The sequence below is a fragment of the Caretta caretta genome, chromosome 23 (assembly GCF_965140235.1).
Source record: "Caretta caretta isolate rCarCar2 chromosome 23, rCarCar1.hap1, whole genome shotgun sequence".
Classification (NCBI taxonomy): Eukaryota; Metazoa; Chordata; order Testudines; family Cheloniidae; genus Caretta; species Caretta caretta.
Window position 1 is genome coordinate 10183707 of NC_134228.1, and position 25706 is coordinate 10209412.

At 41.6% G+C, this 25706-nt stretch overlaps 1 protein-coding gene across 1 annotated transcript in view; it reads left to right on the top strand.

Annotated features, from left to right (window-relative positions):
- Positions 1-5460: 5460 nt before the first annotated feature.
- Positions 5461-25706, top strand: part of LOC125629373 (butyrophilin subfamily 3 member A1-like) — a 30452-nt gene continuing 10206 nt past the window's right edge. The window contains exons 1-8 of the mRNA XM_048834807.2: positions 5461-5621; positions 7913-8077; positions 13549-13899; positions 17687-17971; positions 19549-19647; positions 20000-20026; positions 21499-21525; positions 25183-25209. Of these exons, the coding sequence (XP_048690764.2) occupies positions 8005-8077; positions 13549-13899; positions 17687-17971; positions 19549-19647; positions 20000-20026; positions 21499-21525; positions 25183-25209 (889 nt within the window). The 5' untranslated portion in view covers positions 5461-5621; positions 7913-8004. The remainder of the gene's footprint in view (positions 5622-7912; positions 8078-13548; positions 13900-17686; positions 17972-19548; positions 19648-19999; positions 20027-21498; positions 21526-25182; positions 25210-25706) is intronic.

Consider the following 25706-nt stretch of genomic DNA (forward strand, 5'->3'; position numbering starts at 1 on the left):
CCAAATAGATTCTTTTCTCCTTCTCTGACCAGCAGTTTAGCTTACTTGTGAGTTTAAAGTGCATCAGCTATGCTTCCCAGCTCATTTTGCTATCAGATTTGTGTGCTTTCTGCTCCTGGTGTTCCCCATCATCTTATCTGAAGAAGGCAGTATCCCTGTCCCTGTTTTTCCCTGGCCCTGTCAGTTGGTCGGACATCTCTGGAACTTCTCCATCCATCTGTGTCTCATCTTCTTTGATTTACAGCCCACCTGTGGCCCAGCCTGCTCCATCTTGGCTCCTCCTGATCATACCTGTTGCAGTGTCTTGGTATGGCTTGCTTCTGTTTGCCAGCATAGGTTCGTTTCATCACCATCCCACAGTTTTAATACCAATATGACATCATGGGAAACCAAAGAAACGAGGCGAGAAAATGTCTAAAATCCAATAAATGTTAATGCAGCCACAGCCTAGCACAGTAGGCTGATACAGGCTGCTCCGTCCACTAAACGAATGCTTTATTTCAAATCCCATTCTCCCAGCCTCTGTCTCAAACCACCCACACACCAACAGTACAGCCAGGGAGGGAGGGGGAAGCCAAATACACTATAAAGTAATTATGAACTAGAAGTGGCATAATAGTAACATCCAGAAATAAGGTTGTCTATAATTTTCTATTAGAAACACCTGTTTGCAGTTGCTTAGAACTGTGCCATTTCTTTTCCCCTTTCAGAATGGAATTTTCCATGACTGGTGACTGATATGTCACATTTTTATTTAAAGTTTGATTAGTTCAGCCATTTTCAAAGCACAAAGTTAGTGAGAAAAAATGTATGTTTGTTTTTCCCAGTATGCCACTAATTTTTAACAGCTCTAGGCCTCAGGATACTGGATTAGGAACTTGAAACTAGATGTGAGTGAAAAATGGATTTTTAAGTTTGCTGGCAAGACTGAAAACCTAAAAAAACATTTTGGGTCAAAAATGAAGAGTTTTTTAAATAAAGAAATAATCTTGGGTTGAATGTAACAATTAGTTCAACCCAAAATGAAATGTTTCATTTTGATTCTGAGCATTTTTAATTAAATAAAATTAAAGGAAATTTCTAAACAAAAAGTCATTTTGAATAGTATAATCAAAACATTAAAACAAATTAGTTCCCTTTTTTCCCATTTTTTCCCTGAAACATTTCAGCAAAATCTACACAAATTCATTAAATGTTTCAGTGCCACTGAATATGTATTTTTTGCCTACAATACAAAATAACAAATTTTTACCTGGATCTATCTGAAATCCTGTAGGCAGATAGCCCTCAGGTCACAGTAGTATCTTTTGCAGCCTGTGTGAAAATGTGTCCAGATCTGGCTGAATTATCAGTTGCAAAAAATCTCCATTTCCCATGTGCTTGACGTATCTGAAAATTCACTTTTGACCCATTGTGCTGCATTTGCTCCCAGACCCTCCTGAGCCTCCTTTGTCGTTCTAAAATGACTGCAAAAGTCTCAGGCATGATGGCTCCTCCTGCCACTGTTGCGAGTTTGCTCTATCAACTATTTTGTGGCAGGAGGAAAAAGGACACTGGCCTGGGTGTTAGGAGGGCGTGATTTCTAGTCCAACCTCTTCCACTGACTGACCCAATAATTCTCTGCACTTCACAACCCTTGTTATTTAGGAAGCAATGTATGTAAACAAATATCAGTCCCCCAACACCACCGACACATACAACATTTTATAGCAGTGGTAACTGAGGATCAGAAAGGTGACACAAAGTTATTTCTGACAGAGCTGAGACTAGAACCCACAATACTGAGACCCAGCATTTTTATTGTCCAGCACATGGGTGCACATAATGGAATTTAATAAGAAAATAACATTATGTGATTAAGATTGCAATGTCCAGCACTAAAAATGCCAGAATTAAGGTTGTCTTTGCAACCTGAGTTTGCTACTTTGTGTGCATGCATTATGATAGACTTTAATTACATAATCAATGTTATGTTTACAGCATACAAGCAGTGAAATTAGATTTTAAAAAAACCCATAAAATACTTTTCCTGGAAGATTGCAATGTAACACTACCTTATTTCTTAGAATCTTGAACTTTAACATGCAAGAACCAAAACCAGGGAGAGACAAAGCAGCCTGCTCCCTTAGGCAGCGATGCAAAACTTACACCAGCTTGCTCTAGGTTTGTTCTTTGCAGACTGACCGCTGAAGATGCAATTGGACACTTTCCTATAGAGCCCCCTAGCCTGCAAGCAGGACCAGGAATAACTCCTGACAATTTAAAGTGATAGCCTATCCTTTTAACAGTTTTCAATACACCGTAATCGCATAGGCTTTAATACACCATAATCAGATTGGATGATTCAGTTGGGGATTGGTCCTGCTTTGAGCAAGGGTTGGACAAGATGACCTCCTGAGGTCCCTTCCAACCCTGATATTCTATGATTCTATGGATAGTGTTTTCCCCCTAACCTAATTCTCAGAAATGACTGGATCATTTTTACTTAAACTTTCTAAAAATAGTTTAACCTGAAGCGGAAACCAAGTAGGAAAATTTCAGCGCAAACCGTTAAAGTTTGGAAAACATACAAGCCACTGGGGGGGGGAAGAGCGGGAGAAAGCAGGGCTTTGTAAAGGAAAGTTAGACAATGTTAATTAAAGTGCCATTGCCAGCTCTTCCTGTACTTAAGACTAAGTAGGTACATTGCAAAATTTGCTCCATTACACATATTCTCATGTGATAAGGAGATGAGAAGCTTTAAATTAACACTGACTGCAGGTTAGAGTATAAAGTTTCAGCATACCCTTTCCCCTAACAGCTTATACAGTTGAGAAACAAGGTAGGTGAGATCTGATCTGTCAGTCCTCATCCTCAAAGGAAACCTGCATAACATTTTCAAAAGATGTGCCGGGAAGCTTAAATTCATAACATTGCTAGACACTAAAAAACATGAACTGACTAGAGACACTGGATCTATGGCTTATTACAACAATCTATAACCCACTGACACCCCCTACCCCACCTCCAGCTGCCTTTCCCACCTATTCCTTCCTCTCACCCTTGTATTTAGCAGTGACACTCTGAGCTAGTTTCCCAGAACTGAAGGAGAGCTCTCTGTAATATCGAAAGCTTGTCTCTCTCACCAACAGAAGTTCGTCTAACAAAAGATATTACCTCACCCAATTTCGCTTGCTAATTTCCTGGGACACACAAGGGTCCATAGCTAATACAGTTGTCACACAACATTGTAGAAAAATTAAGCTGGGATTTTCAAAGGGCCTAACTGAAAATCGGTGGAACATGGGTGCCCAACTCCCTTAACCTCATTTGAAAAATCCTGGATGCAAAACAGGATGATTCCGTAGTTAAACATTAAACCCTGCCACACAGCATTTCTGGATGATAAGAGCACAGTGCAGGTGGAATTAAAAAGCCAGTGTCCACAGGATAAGTGACAAATCATCCAGGCATGGCAGTGGTCCCTCACGGACAAAACCTGTCTGATCTCCTTTGGGAATGGAAACTGGTCCCTGCAGAAGCACTTGTTGGGTTCCACTGTGTTAGGCAGAGGTGGCCAAAACTCAGGATTTCTGGTTCATTCAGTTTCACTCTGCAGCTTCTGGGACTCCCAAGGGCTGCACCTCCAGCTCACCCAGAAGCCCTGGGTCTCTAGCCTCAGGTCAGCCCGCATGGCTGGCTGTCCCAGAGTTGCAGACCCTGGGAGCCTATCCCAGGACCTCGAGACTCCCAGACTTGCAGCAATGAACCTGGAAAACTTGAGAGCCCCCTGTATTTCCAGGCTCCCTGCTGCAGAGTTGGGAGCCTAGACTCTGGGAGCCCTAGAGTTTCTGCTATTTCCAGAGCAGCTCAATCTATAAATATTAACTTTTCCTCTTAAATTTAAGGGCAACATGTCAGAACACAGAGCAACACCAAGTGGGAGGGCAAGATCTATCTCTGTGATGCTGTCATTGAACAGAGGGAGAGCTTTCTCACACTAAAGCCTATTGCCCTACAAATAACCATGATTCCATTAACATGCTGTAGGTACCAGCAGGGAGAAATGTGGCAGAAACCAACTTAAGAACATAGGAATAACCAAAGATTTTTTTTTTCAAAATAATATTTTTCATGGAAATATTGATTTAGTTGAAACTATTTTGTTGTTTAAATTTTGCTTTGATCAAAAAGATTCAACTTGTCCTGTTACTCGGCAGGAACACTGTGATGCAAAAATCATGAGTCAAGACACTAATATATTAATTATAGGTTTCAGAGTAACAGCCGTGTTAGTCTGTATTCGCAAAAAGAAAAGGAGTACTTGTGGCACCTTAGAGACTAACCAATTTATTTGGTTAGTCTCTAAGGTGCCACAAGTACTCCTTTTCTTTTATATTAATTATAGTGTATTATAATCTCAAGTACCAAATACTGAAAGACTCTGGAACATCCCCTTATCAGTGACCATCTATAATTCCAAAACTGCAGGCCAAGACAATAGTGCTTCAGATGCACTGAGCGTGCCTCTGAACAGGACAGACAGAAACTAGACAAACAACAGGAAAACTGAGAGGAAGCTGCTACTGATAATACATCGTAACAGCTCCTGCTAGTCTCAAATAGAGCAGAAACAGATTAATAATACGAAGAGTATCGCTAATATTCAGACTCACATTTGTCTGGAATTTCAGTCTGCCTATTGGCCTTATAGAATCTCCGTGAGTGTAACAGACCCAAGCAAATCTCTCTGTTCTGTCTGATTCTATCTCATAGAAAATGGTTTTCAGTTTTATTGCAATATTTGGTTGATGAATAACTATAGGCTGGATGATGAATCGCTCTGCAAAGGTGCCCAAGGGCTTAAGGTTTATAAACCTCCCCTTCCGCATATGCTCCTGCAAACCCTCCTGAACTTTGGATCTGGGTGTGCAGGTTTAAGCTGCTGCTGTACACCTGCTATTCCTGTCTGAGGGGGAGTGGGCCGACCTTTGGCACTGACAAGAGCATCTGAGCCAGTAACAAGATTAGGGTAATACTTTGCTATTGGTAAAAGACCAATCACCAGTTATTAGTGTTATGTTCATAGCACACACACAGAGAAAGTAGATAAAAAACATAAAATATTATTGTTGGAAAGTTGCAACATAACACTGTTTATTGCTCAGAATCCAGAACACTACCAGACAAGAACCGCAAAACAGAGAGAGACAGAGCAGGCTGCTCTGTAAAAGAGAGAGGCAGAACTCACCCCACCTTGCTCTAGGCTGGCTCTCTGTAGACTGCCTGCTGAAAGACACAGATTGCACAACTATCTGCAGAGCCACCTAGCATACAATCAGGACCAGCAAACCCTTTGCAAACTGAAAGTGATAGCTTGTAATTTAAACACAGTTTTCAACACACTACAATTAATCCCTGGAGGAAGTGGGGCAGGGATAGTGTTGCTCCTTTGTCACGATTTCTTCCATACGCTGATTCCACTGAGCAGATTGTTAAACCACAAACTCACACTAGATAAATACAGAAGAGTAAAGAACAAAGTTCAATAGCCATAAAAGGTATCTGTAACAGGAGAAAGCTTCGTCTCAGCCCTAATCCCTGTACAGTTTGTAATGGCTGTCCCGGATTCTGCTATTGAGGTAAGAAATGACATTTTAGCTAAAACAGAAATAAAACTCATTATGTTTACAGGGATATTCAGATGAATGTTGGCCTAGTGATCTGGTAAAAACAAGTCTCACTGGCTGATTGAATTTGAGAATTAAAATTAGATTCTTCCAGGTCTGAAACTGCATGACAGAGAAACATTACTGCCATTTGCAGGTAAGAAGGAATTTGCTCAGAATAGTATGTTTCACCTTATTTCAGGCATTAATCTCAGGAATAAAGTGAACTAGCCAACAGACATGAAGAAAGATGAGGAATTTGAGGTTGTCTCTGTATGGGAGAGTTTTCTCACAGCTCCTTATATTAATAGCGGGGTGTGAGCATTGTGCTTTTTTTATAAACCAGTAACGATGCTTAAAAGAGCTGTGTTGTCAAATCAGCCAAGACAAAGAAGATTGTGTTCTCCCCTGCAATGCATTGGTTTTGCCACAAGCTCACACAAAAAGATTGTCTATAAATGCTGTCCTTTTGTATTGAAAAATTAAATATGTCCGGTGTTTTCCAGGCAGTTCATACATAAAATTATGGATGTTCAGCCTTTTTGTATATGTATCTGTATCAGTCTGTGGATGCAATTTTAAATAAGGTCTATGGGTGCTTGGCACTCAAATGCCATTGAAAGTTAATAAGCCTTTATTTTTTAGCATTTTGTCTGTGTGTGAGTAATCCCCTTTCTGGTTTATGTGGCAAAGGGTACCTGGAGATAGTGTTAGTTTCTGATTTCTTTTTTAAAAGGGAATAAAATATTTTGAAAGTTAAGCCAGAAACATTTGACCCTTTTTTATATCGGATTCTGCTTTCACACAGGTGTAAATCTGGAGTAACTATGGATTATATGAACAGAGAATCAGGCCTATCTATTCCCTCCCCCCCTTTTAAATCTTTTTTTCCCTTTACTTCCTTCCAAATCTAGTGAAAAGCACACTCTGATCTTAACTTCTCTGTGCCTAGAGAGTGTATAGACTGATCGACAGAAAGATGCATCGATAGGATTGAGAAGTACAGTAATGGGAGTAAAAAGAAAAGGAGTACTTGTGGCACCTTAGAGACTAACCAATTTATTTGAGCATAAATTTTTGTGAGCTACAGCTCCCTTCATCGGATGCATACTGTGGAAAATACAGAAGATGTTTGTTTTTATACATACAAATCATTAAAAAATGGGTGTTTATCACTACAAAAGGTTTTCTCTCCCCCCACCCCACTCTCCTGCTGGTAATAGCTTACGTAAAGTGATCACTCTCCTTACCATGTGTATGATAATCAAGGTGGGCCATTTCCAGCACAAATCCAGTAGTGATAAACGCCCATTTTTTCATGATTTGTGTGTATAAAAACAAACATCTTCTGTATTTTCCACAGTATGCATCCTATGAAGTGAGCTGTAGCTCACGAAAGCTTATGCTCAAATAAATTGGTTAGTCTCTAAGGTGCCACAAGTACTCCTTTTCTTTTTGCGAATACAGACTAACACAGCTGTTACTCTGAAACCAGTAATGGGAGTGGATATGTAGTTCCATTTTGTTCTGCAGGAGAGCTGGCCTCCATTTGAGCTCTGATCTTTCATTTTCCTTTGTTGGGAGAACTCTGGAGTGCATATACTCACACTTACAGAGGACTCAGTGCCTAGCGTGCTTTGCAGGGTGCCCTTTTGTCTATCCAGGAGCATTGCTGGACTCCCAAGAGAATCCAGTCCCATTCCAACCTGTGTATGTGTGTCTGTGTGTGTCTGTGTGTGTGTTGTGATCACTTCATAGGTGGTATACAGATGTTACTTTTCTCATGTTAAGTACCTGTCTAGTTAGCTCAAGCAGTAACAGTTTATGATTTCAGTTCTGTAAATCCTCACTTTAGTTCCCAGTGTCAGTCAAGATGGGAGTTGTTCCACAATAATCTTTTAGTGCTAAGAACTTGCATACAGGTTTTTAATTAAATATATATATATATATATATGTATCTGACAAAATCCCTTTTTTTAACCCCCGGGGCACTTCCCAAGGGCCCTGGTCAGCACTACCTATTCCTTCCTTCCTGTGCGAAAATTATCAATAAAGATAGTTCTGCACACATTAGAAAGGCTAAGTAGGGTCTGTAAGGAGAATATTTCTTCAGCACAGCTCAGCGTACATAGCAACATTGGTCCCAGTCCTGCTCCAATTAATAGCAGGATCAGGTCCCTTGTCTATAAGTTTCTTTTCATTTTTCCTACAATATTGAGATATTTCTACCCTCACTGCTGTTGTTTTGTGTTCTGCATCTGAAGAGACTGGAAGACTCATAAGGATTTCCCTTGGATGTTTCATCACTGTCCTATTGATACAGTCTTGAAATACAGTCTTGAAAGCCTGCACAGCGATGGGGTCCGTATTTCACTGGGTGACAGCTGTTCACATACTGTCTTTTCTACAGATGCCACATGTGATTACAGGTAAATAGAGTTCTGTGTTAAACATATGCAAAGAAACAATTAATCATTTCCATTACTATGGAAAACCATAGATTCCAAAAATGATGTATTCATGTGTCATCCTTTACTTTAAAATGTATAAGGTTTCATTAAAAAAAACCTGTCTAATATTTTTATTTTCCAGGTACATTCCCATAAAACCAGTCCCCTCTGTCCTGTTCACCCTCACGTAGAATCATAGAATATCAGGGTTGGAAGGGACCTCAGGAGGTCATCTAGTCCGACCCCCTGCTCAAAGCAGGACTGATCCCCAACTAAAGCATCCCAGCCAGGGCTTTGTCAAGCCTGACCTTAAAAACTTCTAGGGAAGGAGATTCCACCTCCTCCCTAGGTAACGCATTCCAGTGTTTCACCACCCTCGTGGTGAAAAAGTTTTTCCTAATATCCAACCTAAATCTCCCCCACTGCAACTTGAAACCATTACTCCTTCTTCTATCATCTGCTACCACTGAGAAGAGTCTAGATCCATCCTCTTTGGAACCCCCTTTCAGGTAGTTGAAAGCAGATATCAAATCCCCCCTCATTCTTCTCTTCTGAAGACTAAACATCACCAGTTCCCTCAGCCTATCCTCATAAGTCATGTGTTCCAGTCCCCTAATCATTTTTCTTGCCCTCCGCTGGACTCTTTCCAATTTTTCCACATTCTTCTTGTAGTGTGGGGCCCAAAACTGGACACAGTACTCCAGATGAGGCCTCACCAGTGTCGAATAGAGGGGAACGATCACGTCCCTCAATCTGCTGGCAATGCCCCTACTTATACATCCCAAAATGCCATTGGCCTTCTTGGCAACAAGGGCACACTGGTGACTCATATCCAACTTATCGTCCACTGTAACCCCTAGGTCCTTTTCTGCAGAACTGCTGCCTAGCCATTCGGTCCCTAGTCTGTAGCGGTGCATTGGATTCTTCCGTCCTAAGTGCAGGACTCTGCACTTGTCCTTGTTGAACCTCATCAGATTTCTTTTGGCCCAATCCTCCAATTTGTCTAGGTCCCTCTGTATCCTATCCCTACCCTCCAGTGTATCTACCTCTCCTCCCAGTTTAGTGTCATCTGCAAACTTGCTGAGGGTGCAATCCACACCATCCTCCAGCTCATTTATGAAGATATTGAACAAAACCGGGCCCAGGACCAACCCCTGGGGCACTCCACTTGATACCGGCTGCCAACTAGACATGGAGCCATTGATCACTATCCGTTCAGCCCGACAATCTAGCCAGCTTTCTATCCACCTTATAGTCCATTCATCCAGCCCATACTTCTTTAACTTGTTGGCAATAATACTGTGGGAGACGGTGTCAAAAGCTTTGCTAAAGTCAAGGAACAACACGTCCACTGCTTTCCCTTCATCCACAGAGCCAGTTATCTCGTCATAGAAGGCAATTAGATTAGTCAGGCATGACTTGCCCTTGGTGAATCCATGCTGACTCTTCCTGATCACTTTGCTCTCCTCTAAGTGCTTCAGAATTGATTCCTTGAGGACCTGCTCCATGATTTTTCCAGGGACTGAGGTGAGGCTGACTGGCCTGTAGTTCCCAGGATCCTCCTTCTTCCCTTTTTTAAAGATGGGCACTACATTAGCCTTTTTCCAGTCGTCGGGGACTTCCCCCGATCGCCATGAGTTTTCAAAGATAATGTCCAATGGCTCTGCAATCACATCCACCAACTCCTTTTGCACTCTCGGATGCAACGCATCCGGCCCCATGGACTTGTGCACGTCCAGCTTTTCTAAATAGTCCCAAACCACTTCTTTCTCCACAGAGGGCTGGTCACCTCCTCCCCATGCTGTGCTGCCTAGTGCAGTTGTCTGGGAGCTGACCTTGTTCATGAAGACAGAGGCAAAAAAAGCATTGAGTGTATTAGCTTTTTCCACATCCTCTGTCACTAGGTTGCCTCCCTCATTCAGTAAGGGGCCCACACTTTCCTTGACTTTCTTCTTGTTGCTAACATACCTGAGGAAACCCTTCTTGTTACTCTTAACATCTCTTGCTAGCTGCAACTCCAGGTGTTATTTGGCCTTCCTGATTTCACTCCTGCAAGCCCGAGCAATATTTTTATACTCATCCCTGGTCATTTGTCCAATCTTCCACTTCTTGTAAGCTTCTTTTTTGTATTTAAGAGCAGCAAAGACTTCACTGTTGAGCCAAGCTGGTCGCCTGCCATATTTACTATTCTTTCTACACATCGGGATGGTTTGTCCCTGTAACCTCAATAAGGATTCTTTAAAATACAGCCAGCTCTCCTGGACTCCTTTCTCCCTCATGTTATTCTCCCAGGGGATCTTGCCCATCAGTTCCCTGAGGGAGTCAAAGTCTGCTTTTCTGAAGTTCAGGGTCTGTATTCTGCTGCTCTCCTTTCTTCCTTGTGTTAGGATCCTGAACTCAACCATTTCATGGTCACTGCCTCCCAGGTTCCCAACCACTTTTGCTTCCCCTACTAATTCTTCCCGGTTTGTAAGCAGCAGCTCAAGAAGAGCTCTGCCCCTAGTTGGTTCCTCCAGCACTTGCACCAGGAAATTGTCCCCTACATTTTCCAAAAACTTCCTGGATTGCCTGTGCACTGCTGTGTTGCTCTCACAGCAGATATCAGGGTGATTGAAGTCTCCCATGAGAACCAAGGCCTGCGATCTAGTAACTTCTGCGAGTTGCCGGAAGAAAGCCCCGTCCACCTCATCCCCCTGGTCTGGTGGTCTATAGTAGACTCCCACCAAAACATCACCCTTGTTGCTCACACTTCTAAACTTAATCCATAGACTCTCAGGTTTTTCTGCAGTTTCATACTTGAGCTCTGAGCAGTCATACTGATCTCTTGCATATAGTGCAACTCCCCCATCTTTTTTGTCCTTCCTGAACAGTTTATATCCATCCATGACAGTACTCCAGTCATGTGAGTTATCCCACCAAGTCTCTGTTATTCCAATCACATCATAATGCCTTGACTTTGCCAGGACTTCCAGTTCTCCCTGCTTGTTTCCCACGCTTCGTGCATTTGTGTATAGGCACTTGAGGTAACCTGCTGATCGCCCCTCTTTCTCAGTATGAGGCAGGAGCCCTCCCCTCTCATGCAATCCTGCTTGTGCTTCCTCCTGGTATCCCACTTCCCCACTTACCTCAGGGCTTTGGTCTCCTTCCCCCAGTGGGCTCAGGGTTTAAAGCCCTCCTCACTAGGTTAGCCAGCCTGCTTGCGAAGATGCTCTTCCCTCTCTTCGTTAGGAGGAGCCCATCTCTGCCTAGCACTCCTTCTTGGAACACCATTCCATGGTCAAAGAATCCAAAGCCTTCTCTCCGACACCACTGCGTAGCCATTCATTGACTTCCACGATTTGACGGTCTCTACCCAGGCCTTTTCCTTCCACGGGGAGGATGGATGAGAACACCACTTGCGCCTCAAACTCCTTTATCTTTCTTCCCAGAGCCACGTAGTACGCAGACATGCGGAGACCTGACTCAAAAGAAAGCCAAACAATCACATTATGTACTATTCTAATACAGCTTATCCATACAGACAAATGTATTCCCTTTGGGAGAGCAATTCACTTCTCTGCACCACTTAAGTCATACTCAATCCCTCACATAGAGTTAATATAGGGGTTCTCATATAAATTTCCAGGGCTGTTCTTCAGGTTCCTTACATGATCACTAAAATTCACAGAGCAGATCATATGGGCCCACATCATTGAAGCCCCCAGTTATAGAAGAGCCATGCAAAACATATAAGGACAAAATCCAGTGGGCACACCTTTCGATATGCAAAGTGAGATACTTACTGATGTTAGGTAGTACCTATTTCCAGTGATAGCCCCACTTGAAGTTAGTGCTACAAGTCACAGGGTTAGTCATTGTGAAAAAGGACTGCAGAATATGGCATCTGTGACTAAAATACCAAATGTGTGATAGTATTTCAGACTGTTCAGATATAAATGTTTAATGGTGAGAGTAACTAATCAATTTTCCAAGGGCCATGGTGAATTCTCTATCACTGATAATTTCTAAATTAAGATTGGAGGTTTTTTCTAAAAGATCTGATCTAGGAATTATTTTAGGGAACTTCTTTGGTCTGTGTGATACAGGTCAGGCTGGATGACCACAATGGTCCCTTCTGGCCTCAGAATTTATGGATCTATGTATGTGCATAAGTGTGCCCATGCATTGTTGTGCAATTTCCATCCCAGCTGGTGGTTTTTCCCATGTAGGAGGCTTTGTTGCTTTGGCTATTCATTACCAGTTCCATTTTTTCCTGTATAAAAGTGCAGCTAGAGTGGGCTGAAATATTTCAGCCAAATAGTTTATTCAATGAAAATTGCAGTTTCACTTGACCCAAAACTATTTACCAATTTGACTAATAGTTTTGGTGATCGACAAAACAACAGGAGAATGTGGTGGTGGTACTGCCGTAGCCCTTTTCTTCTTATAACATAGCTCCTTTCTTCTTACAACATTTATCCTCCTGGTTAGGGCTCTCCCCGGGGATATGAAGGATCCAGGTTTGAATGACCTCTCTGGAACAAAGCCCAAAGTGACTTTACTGAGTCACCAAAAATTCAAAAAACTTTAGATTCACTTTGACCCAAATCAAATTCTTTCTTCAATTTTTCCAAATTGCTACTAAACCAGAAAATTTGTTATTTTCCCAGCTCTGTGAAACATCAAGAGCTGTAGAAGCTTTTATGAAATCAAGCAAGCTTTTCCTCTCTGCCTGCAGTGATCACTGTAAACAGTAATTCCATTTACCAGATAATATATGGTGGAAGAAACATTGGTAGCCTGTGAATTTCTGTCCCTGTTCAATACTGTTAAATGAGAGATCAAAGTCCCTTTGCCCCCCTTGGGAGGGTGGGGGAATCTCTATTGCATTCAGTGTGATATGTGAAGAGCAGGCCCTTCCTCAAACGGTGGGAAATTAACTGGAGCCATTTTTGCACCTTCTGATTTAAATTTCATATCTGTCTCCTAAGTGGAAGTGATCATCCTGGGCCAGATTCTGAAATCGGTTGTGTGCCTCTGCAGGAGAGTAAGGGGAAGTGACAACCCACTTATACCTCTGTGCAGGCCACCCAGACCTTGGGACCTGGCATAGTGGCATAAGCAGGAGCTACGCTCCTGCAGCCAACTCCCAGAGCAGCTGGATCATGAGTGACGGGGCCTTAGCTCCTCCCCCTATACATCCATCAGCACAGCTGAATCAGCACAGGTATTTTAATTTGCTGCTAGTGTAACATATCGGCAAGTGGCTACCCCCTCTGCTCCAGACCAACCAGGAAGCAAGTGTGGAATTGTGCTTCCTCTCTGTGATGTTCTGAGGGCAACACAGCTACACACAGCTTCATCCACAGGGCTTGAGGCAGATCCACACTCTGGACTCACATAGTTTCCTATAGAATCTACAAACGAGGGCATCTGCAATGGATACAACTTCTGTTTTCGTCCACACACAGGTCAGTTTAAAATCATCCCTCCTCAGAATCCTGTCATTGCTATCATTGGAGAAGCGGTTGTCCTGCCTTGCCAGCTGACAGGTCAGAATAACCCTAAAACAATTACTGTCCAGTGGATACTTTCTAGACACTCGGCAAAAGTAGATGTGAGCTCCTATGATGGAGTAACAAAAGAGGAGAGACAGGATGAGAGATACCGGGGCAGAACGCAGTTCTTCCAAACTGAATTTCAAGCAGGAAATGTGTCTCTAAACCTGAAGGATGTCGTTGTCTCCGACAAAGGGAAATACACCTGCAGTGTCTCTTTGGAGGCCTGGTACGATGAGGTCGTGGTTGAATTGGATGTGACAGGTGAGTGGAATGGCTCTCTGTCTTCAGTCTAAGGTAATATAGTATCTAACCAGGTGGGCAAACAAAGAGTGAAGGGACATGGGGGAGGGAGCTTCAGGGGTTCCAGGTCCAATGTCCTTCCTTTACCCCTTCTTCTCACCTAGAGAACAGTGTTCAGGGGAATCTGTCAGCTACTGCTCGCAGGCCAGGGTTTGATCCCTTGTTCCTCCCTCCCCTTTACTAAAGGGGGAAGATTTGGCTGGAACAAGGACCAGTCTCTCAGGCAGCCCCTAAGAGGATCATCTCTAAGGGCTCAGTCTCACAGAGACTGTTGCCCCTTTATGTGGTTTACTTTCCACCCCTCTTCCTGGGGTGTATTGATTTGCCCTCGATCAGGGTGGTTTTGGGGCAGTATGTCCTGTAGCTGTATCCTCCTTGGCTGGATTCCCTCTGCTGCCAGTAGTCCCTGGCTGGAGCAACCTTCTTCCTGTTCACTGCCCCTTCCTGTGGTAAGCTTGCACTTTTAAGCTCCTTCCCCTCCATAGAACATTAGGGTTGGAAGAGACATCAGGAGGTCATCTAGTCCAACCTCCTGCTCAAAGCAGGACCAACCCCAACTAAATCATCTGAGCCAGGGCTTTGTCAAGCCGGGCCTTAAAAACCTCTAAAGATGGAGATTCCACCACCTCCCGAGGTAACCCATTCCACTGCTTCACCAACCTGCTAGTGAAATAGTTTTTCCTAATATCCAACCTAGACCTCCCCAACTGCAACTTGAGACCATTGCTCCTTGTTCTGTCATCTGCCACCACTGAGAATAGCCAAGCTCCATCCTCTTTGGAACCCACCTTCAGGTAGTTGAAGGCTGCTATCAACTCCTAACCTCACTCTTATCTTCTGCAGACTAAATAAGCCCAGTTCCCTCAGCTTCTCCACATAAGTCATGTGCCTGAGCCCCCTAATCATTTTCGTTGGCCTTTGCTGGACTCTCTCCAATTCATCCACATCCTTTCTGAAGTGGGGGGCCCCAAACGGGATGCAATACTCCAGACAGAAAAGGAATACTTGTGGCACCTTAGAGACTAACCAATTTATTTGAGCATAAGCTTTCATGAGCTACAGCTCACTTCATCGGATGCACGAAAGCTTATGCTCAAATAAATTGGTTAGTCTCTAAGGTGCCACAAGTACTCCTTTTCTTTTTGCGAATACAGACTAACACGGCTGCTACTCTGAATACTGCAGATGTGACCTCACCAGTGCCAAATAGAGGGGAATAATCACTTCCCTCGATCTGCTGGCAATGCTCCTACTAATGCAGCCCAATATGCTGTTAGCCTTCTTGGCAATAAGGGCACACTGTTGACTCATATCCAGCTTCTTGTCCACTGTAATTCCCAGGTCCTTTTCTGCAGAACTGCTGCTTAGCCAGTTGGTCCCCAGCCTGTAGCAGTGCATGGGATTCTTCCATCCTAAGTGCAGGACTCTGCACTTGTCCTTGTTGAACCTCATCAGATTTCTTTTGGACCAATCCTCCAATTTGTCTAGGTCACTCCGGACCCTATCCCTACCCTCCAGCATATCTATGTACTTCTCCCTGAAGCTTAGTGTCATCCACAAACTTGCTGAGGGTGCAATCCATCTCATCATCCAGATCATTAATAAAGATTTTGAACAAAACTGGCCCCAGGACAGACCCCTGGGGCACTCCACTTGATACCGGCTGCCAACTAGACATCAAGCCATTGATCACTACCCGTTGAGTCCAACTATCTAACCAGCTTTCTATCCACCTTATAGTCCATTCATCCAGTCCATACTATGGGAGATCATACCAAAAGCTTTGATAAAGTCAAGGTATATCACGTCCACCACTTTTCCCATATCCCCAGAGCCAGTTATCTCACCATAGAAGGCAATCAGGTTGGTCAGGTATGACAGGTCCCACCAACTCCCTCAGATACATTAGATCTGGTCTCATGGGGTTGTGCATGTCCAGCTTTTCTAAATAGTCCTTAACTTGTTCTTTCACCACTGAGGGCTGCTCACTTCCTCCTCATACTGTGCTGCTCAGTGCAGTAGTCTGGGAGCTGACCTGTGAAGACTGAGGCAAAACAAGCATTAAGTACTTCAGCTTTTTCCACATCCTCTGTCACTAGGTTGCCTCCCCCATTCATTAAGGCTCCCACACTTTCCCTGACCTTCTTCTTCTTGCTAACATACTGGTAGTAACCCTTCTAGTTACCCTTCACATCCCTTGGTAGCTGCAACTCCAATTGTACTTTGGCCTTCCTGATTACACCCTCGAGCAATATTTTTTATACTCCTCCCTAGTCATCTGTCCAAGTTTCCACTTCTTGTAAGCTTCCTTTTTGTGTTTAAGCTCACTGAAGTTTTCTCTGTTATGTCAGGTGACTAACTTGGCTTATTTGTTATTCTTTCTGCACATCAGGATGGTTTGATCCTGCACCCTCAGGAAGGCTTCTTTGAAATACAGTCAGCTCTTCTGGACTCCTTTTCCCATATTAGCCTGCCAGAGGACCCTTCATCAGATCCCTGAGGGAGTCAAAGTTTGCTTTTCTGAAGTCCAGGGTCTGTGTTCTGCTGCTCTCCTTTTTTCCTATTGTCGGGTCCTGAACTAGACCATCTCATGGTCACTGCTGCCCAGGTTTCCACCGACTTCTACTTGCCCTACTTCTGAGGTGAGCAAATCCAAAAATAAGCGCAGGACCCACCAAGGTAGAGGAGGAACTTTGTCACAACTGTCATCGGGCTTTTCTCCAGTTTCATATTGTAGCTCTGAGCAATCATACTGCTCCCTTATATACAATGCAACTCCTCCACTTTTTCTCCCCTGCCTGTCCTTGAACAGTTTATACCCATCCATGACAGTGCTCCAGTCATGTGAGTTACCACACCAAGTCCAGGCTGAGCAAACCTTGCAGGTATTTCTTGTCAGCATGGAACAGGCCAAGAGGAGCTCTTTAGTTTCCCTCATACCAGGGTAAGAGGGTATCCCTTCACAGGACTTAATGTAATTCTGTTGAACTCAATTAAATTCTATGGAGGATGAGTTTTATACAGGGAGGGCAGGTGTTTATGTTAGAAGATTTCCCTACAGCACTAAGCCCCTATGTAAAATGTTACCTGACACATCTAGGTCACACCATGGTACAGTCCACTTAACTCCCAAATATTGTGTTCATGGCATACAAACACAGAAGTTAGACAAAAGCCATAAAATGCTCTTTCAGGGAGGTTGCAATATAACATTACCTAATTTCTTAGAATCGAAAACCCTAACACAAAATAACCAAAAAACAGAGAGAGAGACAAAGCAGGCTCCTTATACCAGAGAGGCCCAATTCGCCCCACATTGCTCTAGGCTTCCTCTTTGCAGACTGACTGCTGCTAAACCCAGATTCACACTTCTCTACAGAGCGCAGCAAAAGGGACCAGAAAAAACCCTGAAATTTAAAGTGACAGCTTACCATTTGAACTGAGTTTTCACTACATCTGCAGACCAAGATATCTGAATTAATAGGAGTATGTCCATAGAGGCTTTTTGACAGATTCTGATTTATATTGGGAAAAGAGAAACAGCTCCAATGTATAGGTTTCTTAAGATACAATGTCACTATTTTAACTTAACATGGGAAGAGTTCTTGCCCTGTAATTTCATATGAAAGGAGTCACAAATTCTGTCAGAATTCTCAGGCAGCATGTGTTCAAGGCAGTGTGAAATCCCCCAAACTCTGCACTGTTTGGGGAGGAGAAGGTAATAACAACTTTTGTTCTTTCTTTGTAGCTAGAGGTGGTGAGTCTTCCATTTTCCTGGAGGACTATGCAGACCAGGGGATCGGCCTCACCTGCAGGTCAGAGGGATGGTTCCCTGAGCCCCAGGTGCTCTGGTTAGACAGTAAAGGACAAAAACGAACAGAAAAGCCGACCACCATCAACACAAAGACACCTACTGGAATCTACAATATTGAAAGTGCCATTAACATAGAACCAGGCTCGGACAATGAAGTTTCCTGCAAAATAATCAACAATATATTAAAGACAGCAAGCGAGTCCAGAGTCCTAATTTCAGGTGAGTGCACTTTGAGATCAATGACTGTAAGGATCAATAACGAGGCTGCTTGGTTAATGAGATGGGTCCCATTTTTATCTCCCCCTTTGTTGTAAGAAATAGATGCCCAGAGTTTGTCTGGTCAAGCAGATGGAGCACTGGGTTAGGATTTAGGAGGCCTGAGTGCTCTTCCTGTATATGCTGCTGACCTGATGAGTGACACTGTGCCTCAGTTTGCCCAAAACTGTGGATAATAATACTGACCTCCTTAGTAAAATGTTTTGAGATCTACTGTTGAAATGCCCACTGTAAGAGCTAGGATTTATCTTCTTTTAAATACTTGCCTGTCAGTTTCCAGAAAAAAAAACATTTTGATTAGGCTGAGTTAAAAAGTTTAAAAATCATAATTTGCACAAGTACATTATTAAGTGTTTTCTTTCTACATAATGATACAATGTTCTAATAGATTTCATTGCACATGAATATGTAACAAAGTTGCATGGCATTTTCAGTATTACTAAAAGATACGGAAAACTTTCATTCAACGTACTGGTGCATCATTGAAAAAGAGGATAAAGTTAAGGTGGTGTGTATGACCTTCATTTTGGCCTCTCCTGATTCTTGTGTGCTTAATTTTTCAACATTAACGTTACTTTAAGTTTTCATTATTATTTAATGGTTATTGGGCAGATTCCATCGCCCTTACTCACCTTTGAAGTACCTTTGAAGTACTCACCCAGGTGAGTTGTCCTGTTTATATCTGTTGAATACAGAGATTCTGTATTGCATTCAAACCTTGCCACTGACTTGCTTTATGGCCTCAGAGAAGTTGCTTAACTTCTCTTACTTTCCCCATCTCAATAGGGAGGTAATGGTATTTATCCCACTTACTGCACATGGCTGTTAACAGGGTTAATTAATGTTAGTGCATGCAGAGAAATGGTTTATATCATTAAACTGAGAAACTCCACCAAAGATACTACTTTTAGGTTCTCTACCTCCCTTCCTCAGTAGAGGATCTTCCTTCCTTTCTTTTTATTTTATACTATTTCTGGTGGGAGTGCTCTGGCAAAGAGATGCATCTTGCATTTCCCCCAGTAAGCAGCAGGGGTTGTGCCCATGAGGTAGCTTGGGTATGACTTTCACCATTTCATGGACTGATGAGTTATAATTTATATATGTGCAGATTAAACCTTTTCTTAAATATGCATACAATTTCTGCATTACTACAAGTGTTGAAAGGGTATTTGAGGTAAATCCTGCGAAACTTACTCATGTGAGACACATGCCAGTGTCTGAGGTGTTTCTACCTGCAAGGGTAAGGTGAGCTGGGTGTGGCTGAAGGTGTGTGCTTTTCCAGAACACATTGGAGGAGCCCATAGCTCTGTTCTCCATGATATCTTTGAAGATGTGTAGAATCTTTTGATCTAAATTCATCTAGACTTTGTTCTGCCAGAAAGAAACAGAAGTCTTTAAATTCAAGTGCAATCTGATTTCACCAGATCTGCAGACAGACTCCATTTAGTTAGCCTTATAATTTTCATGATGTTTCTTAAGAATTATTGGAATGTAACTGACATTTTCACATATTTTTTCAGATGTTTTCTTCCCAGCCACCTCCCCTTGGATGGCTGCTTTCCTGGTCATTTTATTTCTTAGCATAGCCCTTATTGCTGCTGTAGGGTATAAACTGAAAAGTAAGTATTTCTTTGTATGTTTTTTTCAATAAATATGTGAAAATGTTTAAATAGATGATATGGAATTTATACTAAAACCAAACAAAAACTGAAATGAGTTTTCTAGGGGCAGATTGAGAAAATGAAATATAAGGGTCTGTAAATTATAATTCCTTACCAGATAAGTACCTTGTTCTGACAAGACAATTTTTAAATTCCTCACTTATAAATATATTCAAGGCCTGAATAGACAACCAATGGATGGTTAGGGATTACAGATTTAGCATTCATGCCAGTGATTGTTTCCATCAAAACTATTGTAGGATGCTATGAAAAATGTCTCATTTTCAAAAGACATTTTCATTTTTTTCAGATAATAATGACACAACATCTCGTTCAGGTAAGTAATTAGGCAGGTGAATACAAAATTAATATTAACATATTTTATATCTTGATTTTGACACAGTCCCAGGGAGCCTGTGGAATCCCCATCACTGGAGAGTTTTTAGAACAGGTTCAACAAACGCTTGTCAGAGATAATCTAGGTTTACTTAGTCCTGCCTCAGCACAGAGGGTGGGACTGGATGATTTCTCAAGGTCCCTTTCAACCCCTACATTTCTGTTCTGACCTGAGAAGCTGTTTATAAATTACAGGAGATGGGTGGGTTTATTCTATCTTAATTGTGGTCAACAGCTGTGTGTTTTTTCAATGATTTCATAGGAGACAGGGTCTATATTCAGGCATTGAGCAACAGCAACTATTGCCATTGGTAGCTCATCAGGAAAGTTTGTTTCCTTCTGTTATAAACAGATCTTGTCATTAAAATAGATCACATTCAGGCTAACCTTGTGCCATTCATTCCTATATGGGCATCCCTTGACATCGTTCCAGAATCATTAACAGTTGTAGAAAGGGCTGGCTTATGTACATGAAGAAATCACTTATATCCTCCAATATAGACTGGGTAAAGTATAAAGTTTGAGGCCTTTTATAACATAGGCACTGGAAACAGGAGTGATTGCCTCCTGCTGGTTATCTCTCTGGGAATTATGTTTGGCCATAGTGGATTTTCTCTTCGTCCACAAGATTCATTCAGGGCTAGGGCAAGACCTGGACTTTTTTAACAAGCTGGGTGAGAATCTAGCTCCTCTGATCACTCATTTCCCTTGTGGGTGTTCATGGGGTCGCCTAGAAATTTCAGCATCCCATAATATTTCTCTGTAAAAAAAATCTTCTTCCTCAATTAAAGTTTCACTTTAGTCTTCTTCAGCAGATTGTAGGACTCATGATTGGTCCCATTTATTTCACTTCACCTATACTTAATTGTTTTGGACTCCTTCCTTTATTTTTCAGCTCTTCCAAAACTTCAATCTGATGCCCCTCTTTTCCTACCCCCAATCATTGTACCAGTTGGTATCTGATCCTGTTCACTGGCGGTTTTGTCTGGCTCACTCAGAAGCTGTCCTGCCAGGTCAGGTGATGTGGGTTGGGTAGATGTGCTGAGGCAAGGGGCTTCTACAAGCATCCTGACATTTTCACAGATGATGGGCCATCCTCTGCTTTCTGTGGGCAGGTTTCAGAGTAGCAGCCGTGTTAGTCTGTATTCACAAAAAGAAAAGGAGTACTTGTGGCACGTTAGCGACTAACCAATTTATTTGAGCATAAGCTTTCGTAGTCTCTAAGGGAATGCATCCAATGAAGTGAGCTGTAGCCTTTTCTTTTTGCAAATCCTTTTTCTGTCTCCTAAAGCAGGATTTTCCTACATGGAGAGAATCTAGTCCAGTATTTTAAAGCTGTTTTTTGGTTGAAATAAGACTTTGGAAAACTTATAAGAGTAATTAACATTGCAATGTGATTCCATGTATTTACAGTAAATCAGAAGAAAACAATGGAAGAAGGTAAATATATTTTGATGTGATATAACATAATGTGTTAGGAGTATTTCCATGAGTCGGATTCATGAAAACAGTATTACATAGCATGCTGAAATTTCCCAAGACATTAACCACAGAGGTATCAGTCCTTACCTAGGTAAAGAAATCACTGAGGACTGGGACCTTTGTTAATATAAGAATCTCTGAATCTATCTGTCACTAAGGGATTACACCAGGGCTATTCACCACTAAAGACCCACTTACGCCCTCAAAATAAGGCTTAAGTGAGATTTAGCCTATGTACACAAAGTTTACATCAGTAAGTTATCACAGAATCATTGAATCATAGAAGATTAGGGTTGGAAGAGACCTCAGGAGGTCATCTAGGCCAACCCCCTGCTCAAAGCAGGACCAACCCCAACTAAATCAACAAGTCCAACCCCCTGCTCAAAGCAGGACCAACCCTAACTAAATCAACAAGTTATGTCACTCAGGGGTTTGAATAAGCACCACCCCCCCCAGTAACGTAAGTTACACCGACCTAAGTGCCAGTGTGGACAGCACTATGTCAGTGGGAGAACTTCTCCTGCTGACAAAGTTACAGCCACTTGTTGTATGAGGATGAATTAAATCAACTGGAGAGCTCTCTCTCCTGTCATCTTAGAATGGCTACACTAGAGAACTTACAGTGGCACAGCTGCACCGATCCAGCTGCACCTCTGTAAGCTATCTAGTGTAGCCATAGCCTGATAGAGCCAACACTAATCTTGTGCACGAGTTACGTCTCTCTTAAATCTTAGTCTGAGGTCTTAAATAGGAATTAAGATATTTACTCTGCACCCCTGGGAATTTTGCTATGAGTGAGCTTTGCTATCAAGCATGCCAAGTTCTCTCCATAGGGAAAGTAGCACACATAATAATTAGAAAGCCAGTAAGTGTGGGTAATTATGACTAAACCTAGACCTGCTGATGCCCTATCTTTCAGAAGGGAAGAAAATTTAAAATAAAATTTTATATTGGGGGCGGGGGGAAAGAAAGGAAAGAAAAGAAAAGAAGAAATTACAGTAAAGTCATTTCCCATTCTCATGAGCTTCCCTATTTCAGTCCCCCAGGTACTCTCAAAAGAAACTTCAAACTACAGGAACATTAATTAGATCACTGATACATTTAAGTGAAACAAGCCTAGGCTGAAATCCAACATAATACTTAAGCATTTACTCAATTTTAAACACACAAGTAGTCTCACTGAACTCTAAACTCAGGTGCTAATCTCCTATCAAATCAAAACAAACATCAGCTTCTGTATGTCACCACAAACAATCAAAGTAAAATTGATCAAAAGTGGATATGAACTACTACAAAAAACTTCAAAAGTGAATCTTAATCCACTACAAAAAATAAGAAAGAAATGAACCAACAAAGTAAATCACTCACAGTACAATTTATATAATTACTGACAGGTTTCAGAGTGGTAGCCATGTTAGTCTGTATCAGCAAAAAAAACGAGGAGTTATTCAATCGTTATAAAAACGAGGAGTACTTGTGGCACCTTAGAGACTAACACATTTATTTGGGCATAAGCTTTCACGGGCTAAAATCCACTTCATCCAATATCACTACAAAAGGTTTTTTTTTCTCCTGCTGATACTAGCCCACCTTAATTAATTGGTCTCATTACAGTTGGTATAGCAACATCCATTTTTTCATGTTCTCTGTGTATATATATCTTCCTACTGTATTTTCCACTTGTCATAAATATAAAGGGAAGGGTAAACCCCTTTGAAATCCCTCCTGGCCAGGGGAAAGCTCCTCTCACCTGTAAAGGGTTAAGAAGCTAAAGGTAACCTCGCTGGCACCTGACCAAAATGACCAATGAGGAGACAAGATACTTTCAAAAGCTGGGAGGAGGGAGAGAAACAAAGGGTCTGGGTCTGTCTGTATGCTGCTCTTGCCAGAGACAGAACAGGAATGGAGTCTTAGAACTTTTAGTAAGTAATCTAGCTAGGTATGTGTTAGATTATGATTTCTTTAAATGGCTGAGAAAAGCATTGTGCTGAATAGAATAACTATTTCTGTCTGTGTATCTTTTTTGTAACTTAGGGTTTTGCCTAGAGGGGTTCTCTATGTTTTTGAATCTAATTACCCTGTAAGATATCTACCATCCTGATTTTACAGGGGGGATTTCTTTATTTCTATTTACTTCTATTTTTTATTAAAAGTCTTGTAAAAACCTGAATGCTTTTTCATTGTTCTCAGATCCAAGGGTTTGGGTCTGTGGTCACCTATGCAAATTGGTGAGGCTTTTTATCCAACATTTCCCAGGAAAGGGGGGGTGCAAGTGTTGGGAGGATTGTTCATTGTTCTTAAGATCCAAGGGTCTGGGTCTGTAGTCACCTAGGCAAATTGGTGAGGCTTTTTACCAAACCTTGTCCAGGAAGTGGGGTGCAAGGTTTTGGGAAGTATTTTGGGGGGAAAGACGCGTCCAAACAGCTCTTCCCCAGTAACCAGTATTAGTTTGGTGGTGGTAGTGGCCATTCCAAGGATAACGGGTGTAATATTTTGTACCTTGGGAAGTTTTGACCTAAGCTGGTAAAGATAAGCTTAGGAGGTTTTTTATGCAGGTCCCCACATCTGTACCCTAGAGTTCAGAGTGGGGGAGGAACCTTGACACCACTGCATTCATCCGATGAAGTGGGTTTTAGCCCACGAAAGCTTATGCCCAAATAAATTTGTTAGTCTCTAAGGTGCCACAAGTACTCCTAGTTTTTATAACGATTGAATAACTGTATATGATAGATTAAACAAGACTAATCTTTAGGCTGTCGTATAACACCAGAAAACCGTCATTTGTAAGTACAATGTAAGCATGAAAATTTATTATGTAATTTACTTCAAAAAAGTACTAATAGATTTTGATTCATGAATGATGAGGATCTGTTTGATACTGGTTGGTTACATAGTTTCATTGAGATATAGATAGGTAGATAGGGCATTCATCATAGACTCTTCCTGTTCCTGGAAGCTGTCCAGATTGACTTAAAATAAATATATTATGTTGGCCGAGATAAAACTTTTGTCCAAGGCAGTACTCCTCTGTCAATGAAATATATTCTAATGTCTAAGGCTGTATGTGAGTGACATATCAAATCACGGGAATACCGCATTTTTCAACAAGGGCCAAAGGTTGGCCTGGTCAAAATTTGGGGGGGGGGTTTCACTATGTTTTTTCAGAAAGTGTTTATGTTCTGTGGAAACCCTACAGTATTCATACAAACACTGAGCATTTCTAAAATAAAAACTTTTGTTTTTTGCCTGAATACGTTAAAATTTTAACTTTTTGACAATCAAAATTTTCCATGGGGAATGAAAAATATTTTCTGACAAGGACTACAAACAAGGCCCATTTTCAATTACTCCTAAAAAATGTAGTGAACTACACAAATATTCAAATAAAGTAAAAAACATTGTGGTATGCTCATGGATTGAATCAATGATTTTACACTGGGTTTGCACCAGTGTAACTGAGAGCAGAATTTGACCCATACAATATGAATGATTGTATTTTAAAATAAATTATAGATATAGGTGTAAAGTGTAATGCATATTCATAAATGCCATAAAATATACTAAACAACATTTGCCTTCTATCTTACAATGATATTTAAAAATAATTTCTTTCAGACAAAGAACGTCTGTTCGGCAGACTAGGTGAGAATACAAATGCTCTTATGATTTGTCATTTCTATTGTGTGTGTGTTCATGTGCATGTATAGAAGGAAGGCCACCATCCCCAAGTATTTTTGTCTGGTTGACAGGCCCAATCAAGTTCTTATATGAGTTTAGATTTTCAAGATTAAATTTGGAAAATTGAATGCAGTTCATTTCCAAATGGAATGCTCTTTCTTGGATGTGTGTGGAGTCATTTTGTTTTTGTTTTTTTTTAATTTTATGGGTTATTTATTATTTTAGAAATTGTTTTCATATCCATTTTGCAAAGACTTGAAGCTGGTTTAACAATGGAATAACATGAAATAAAGTTTCTGAGTAACAGCCGTGTTAGTCTGTATTCGCAAAAAGAAAAGGAGTACTTGTGGCACCTTAGAGACTAACCAATTTATTTGAACATGAGCTTTCGTGAGCTACAGCTCAATGCATCTGATGAAGTGAGCTGTAGCTCACGAAAGCTCATGCTCAAATAAATTGGT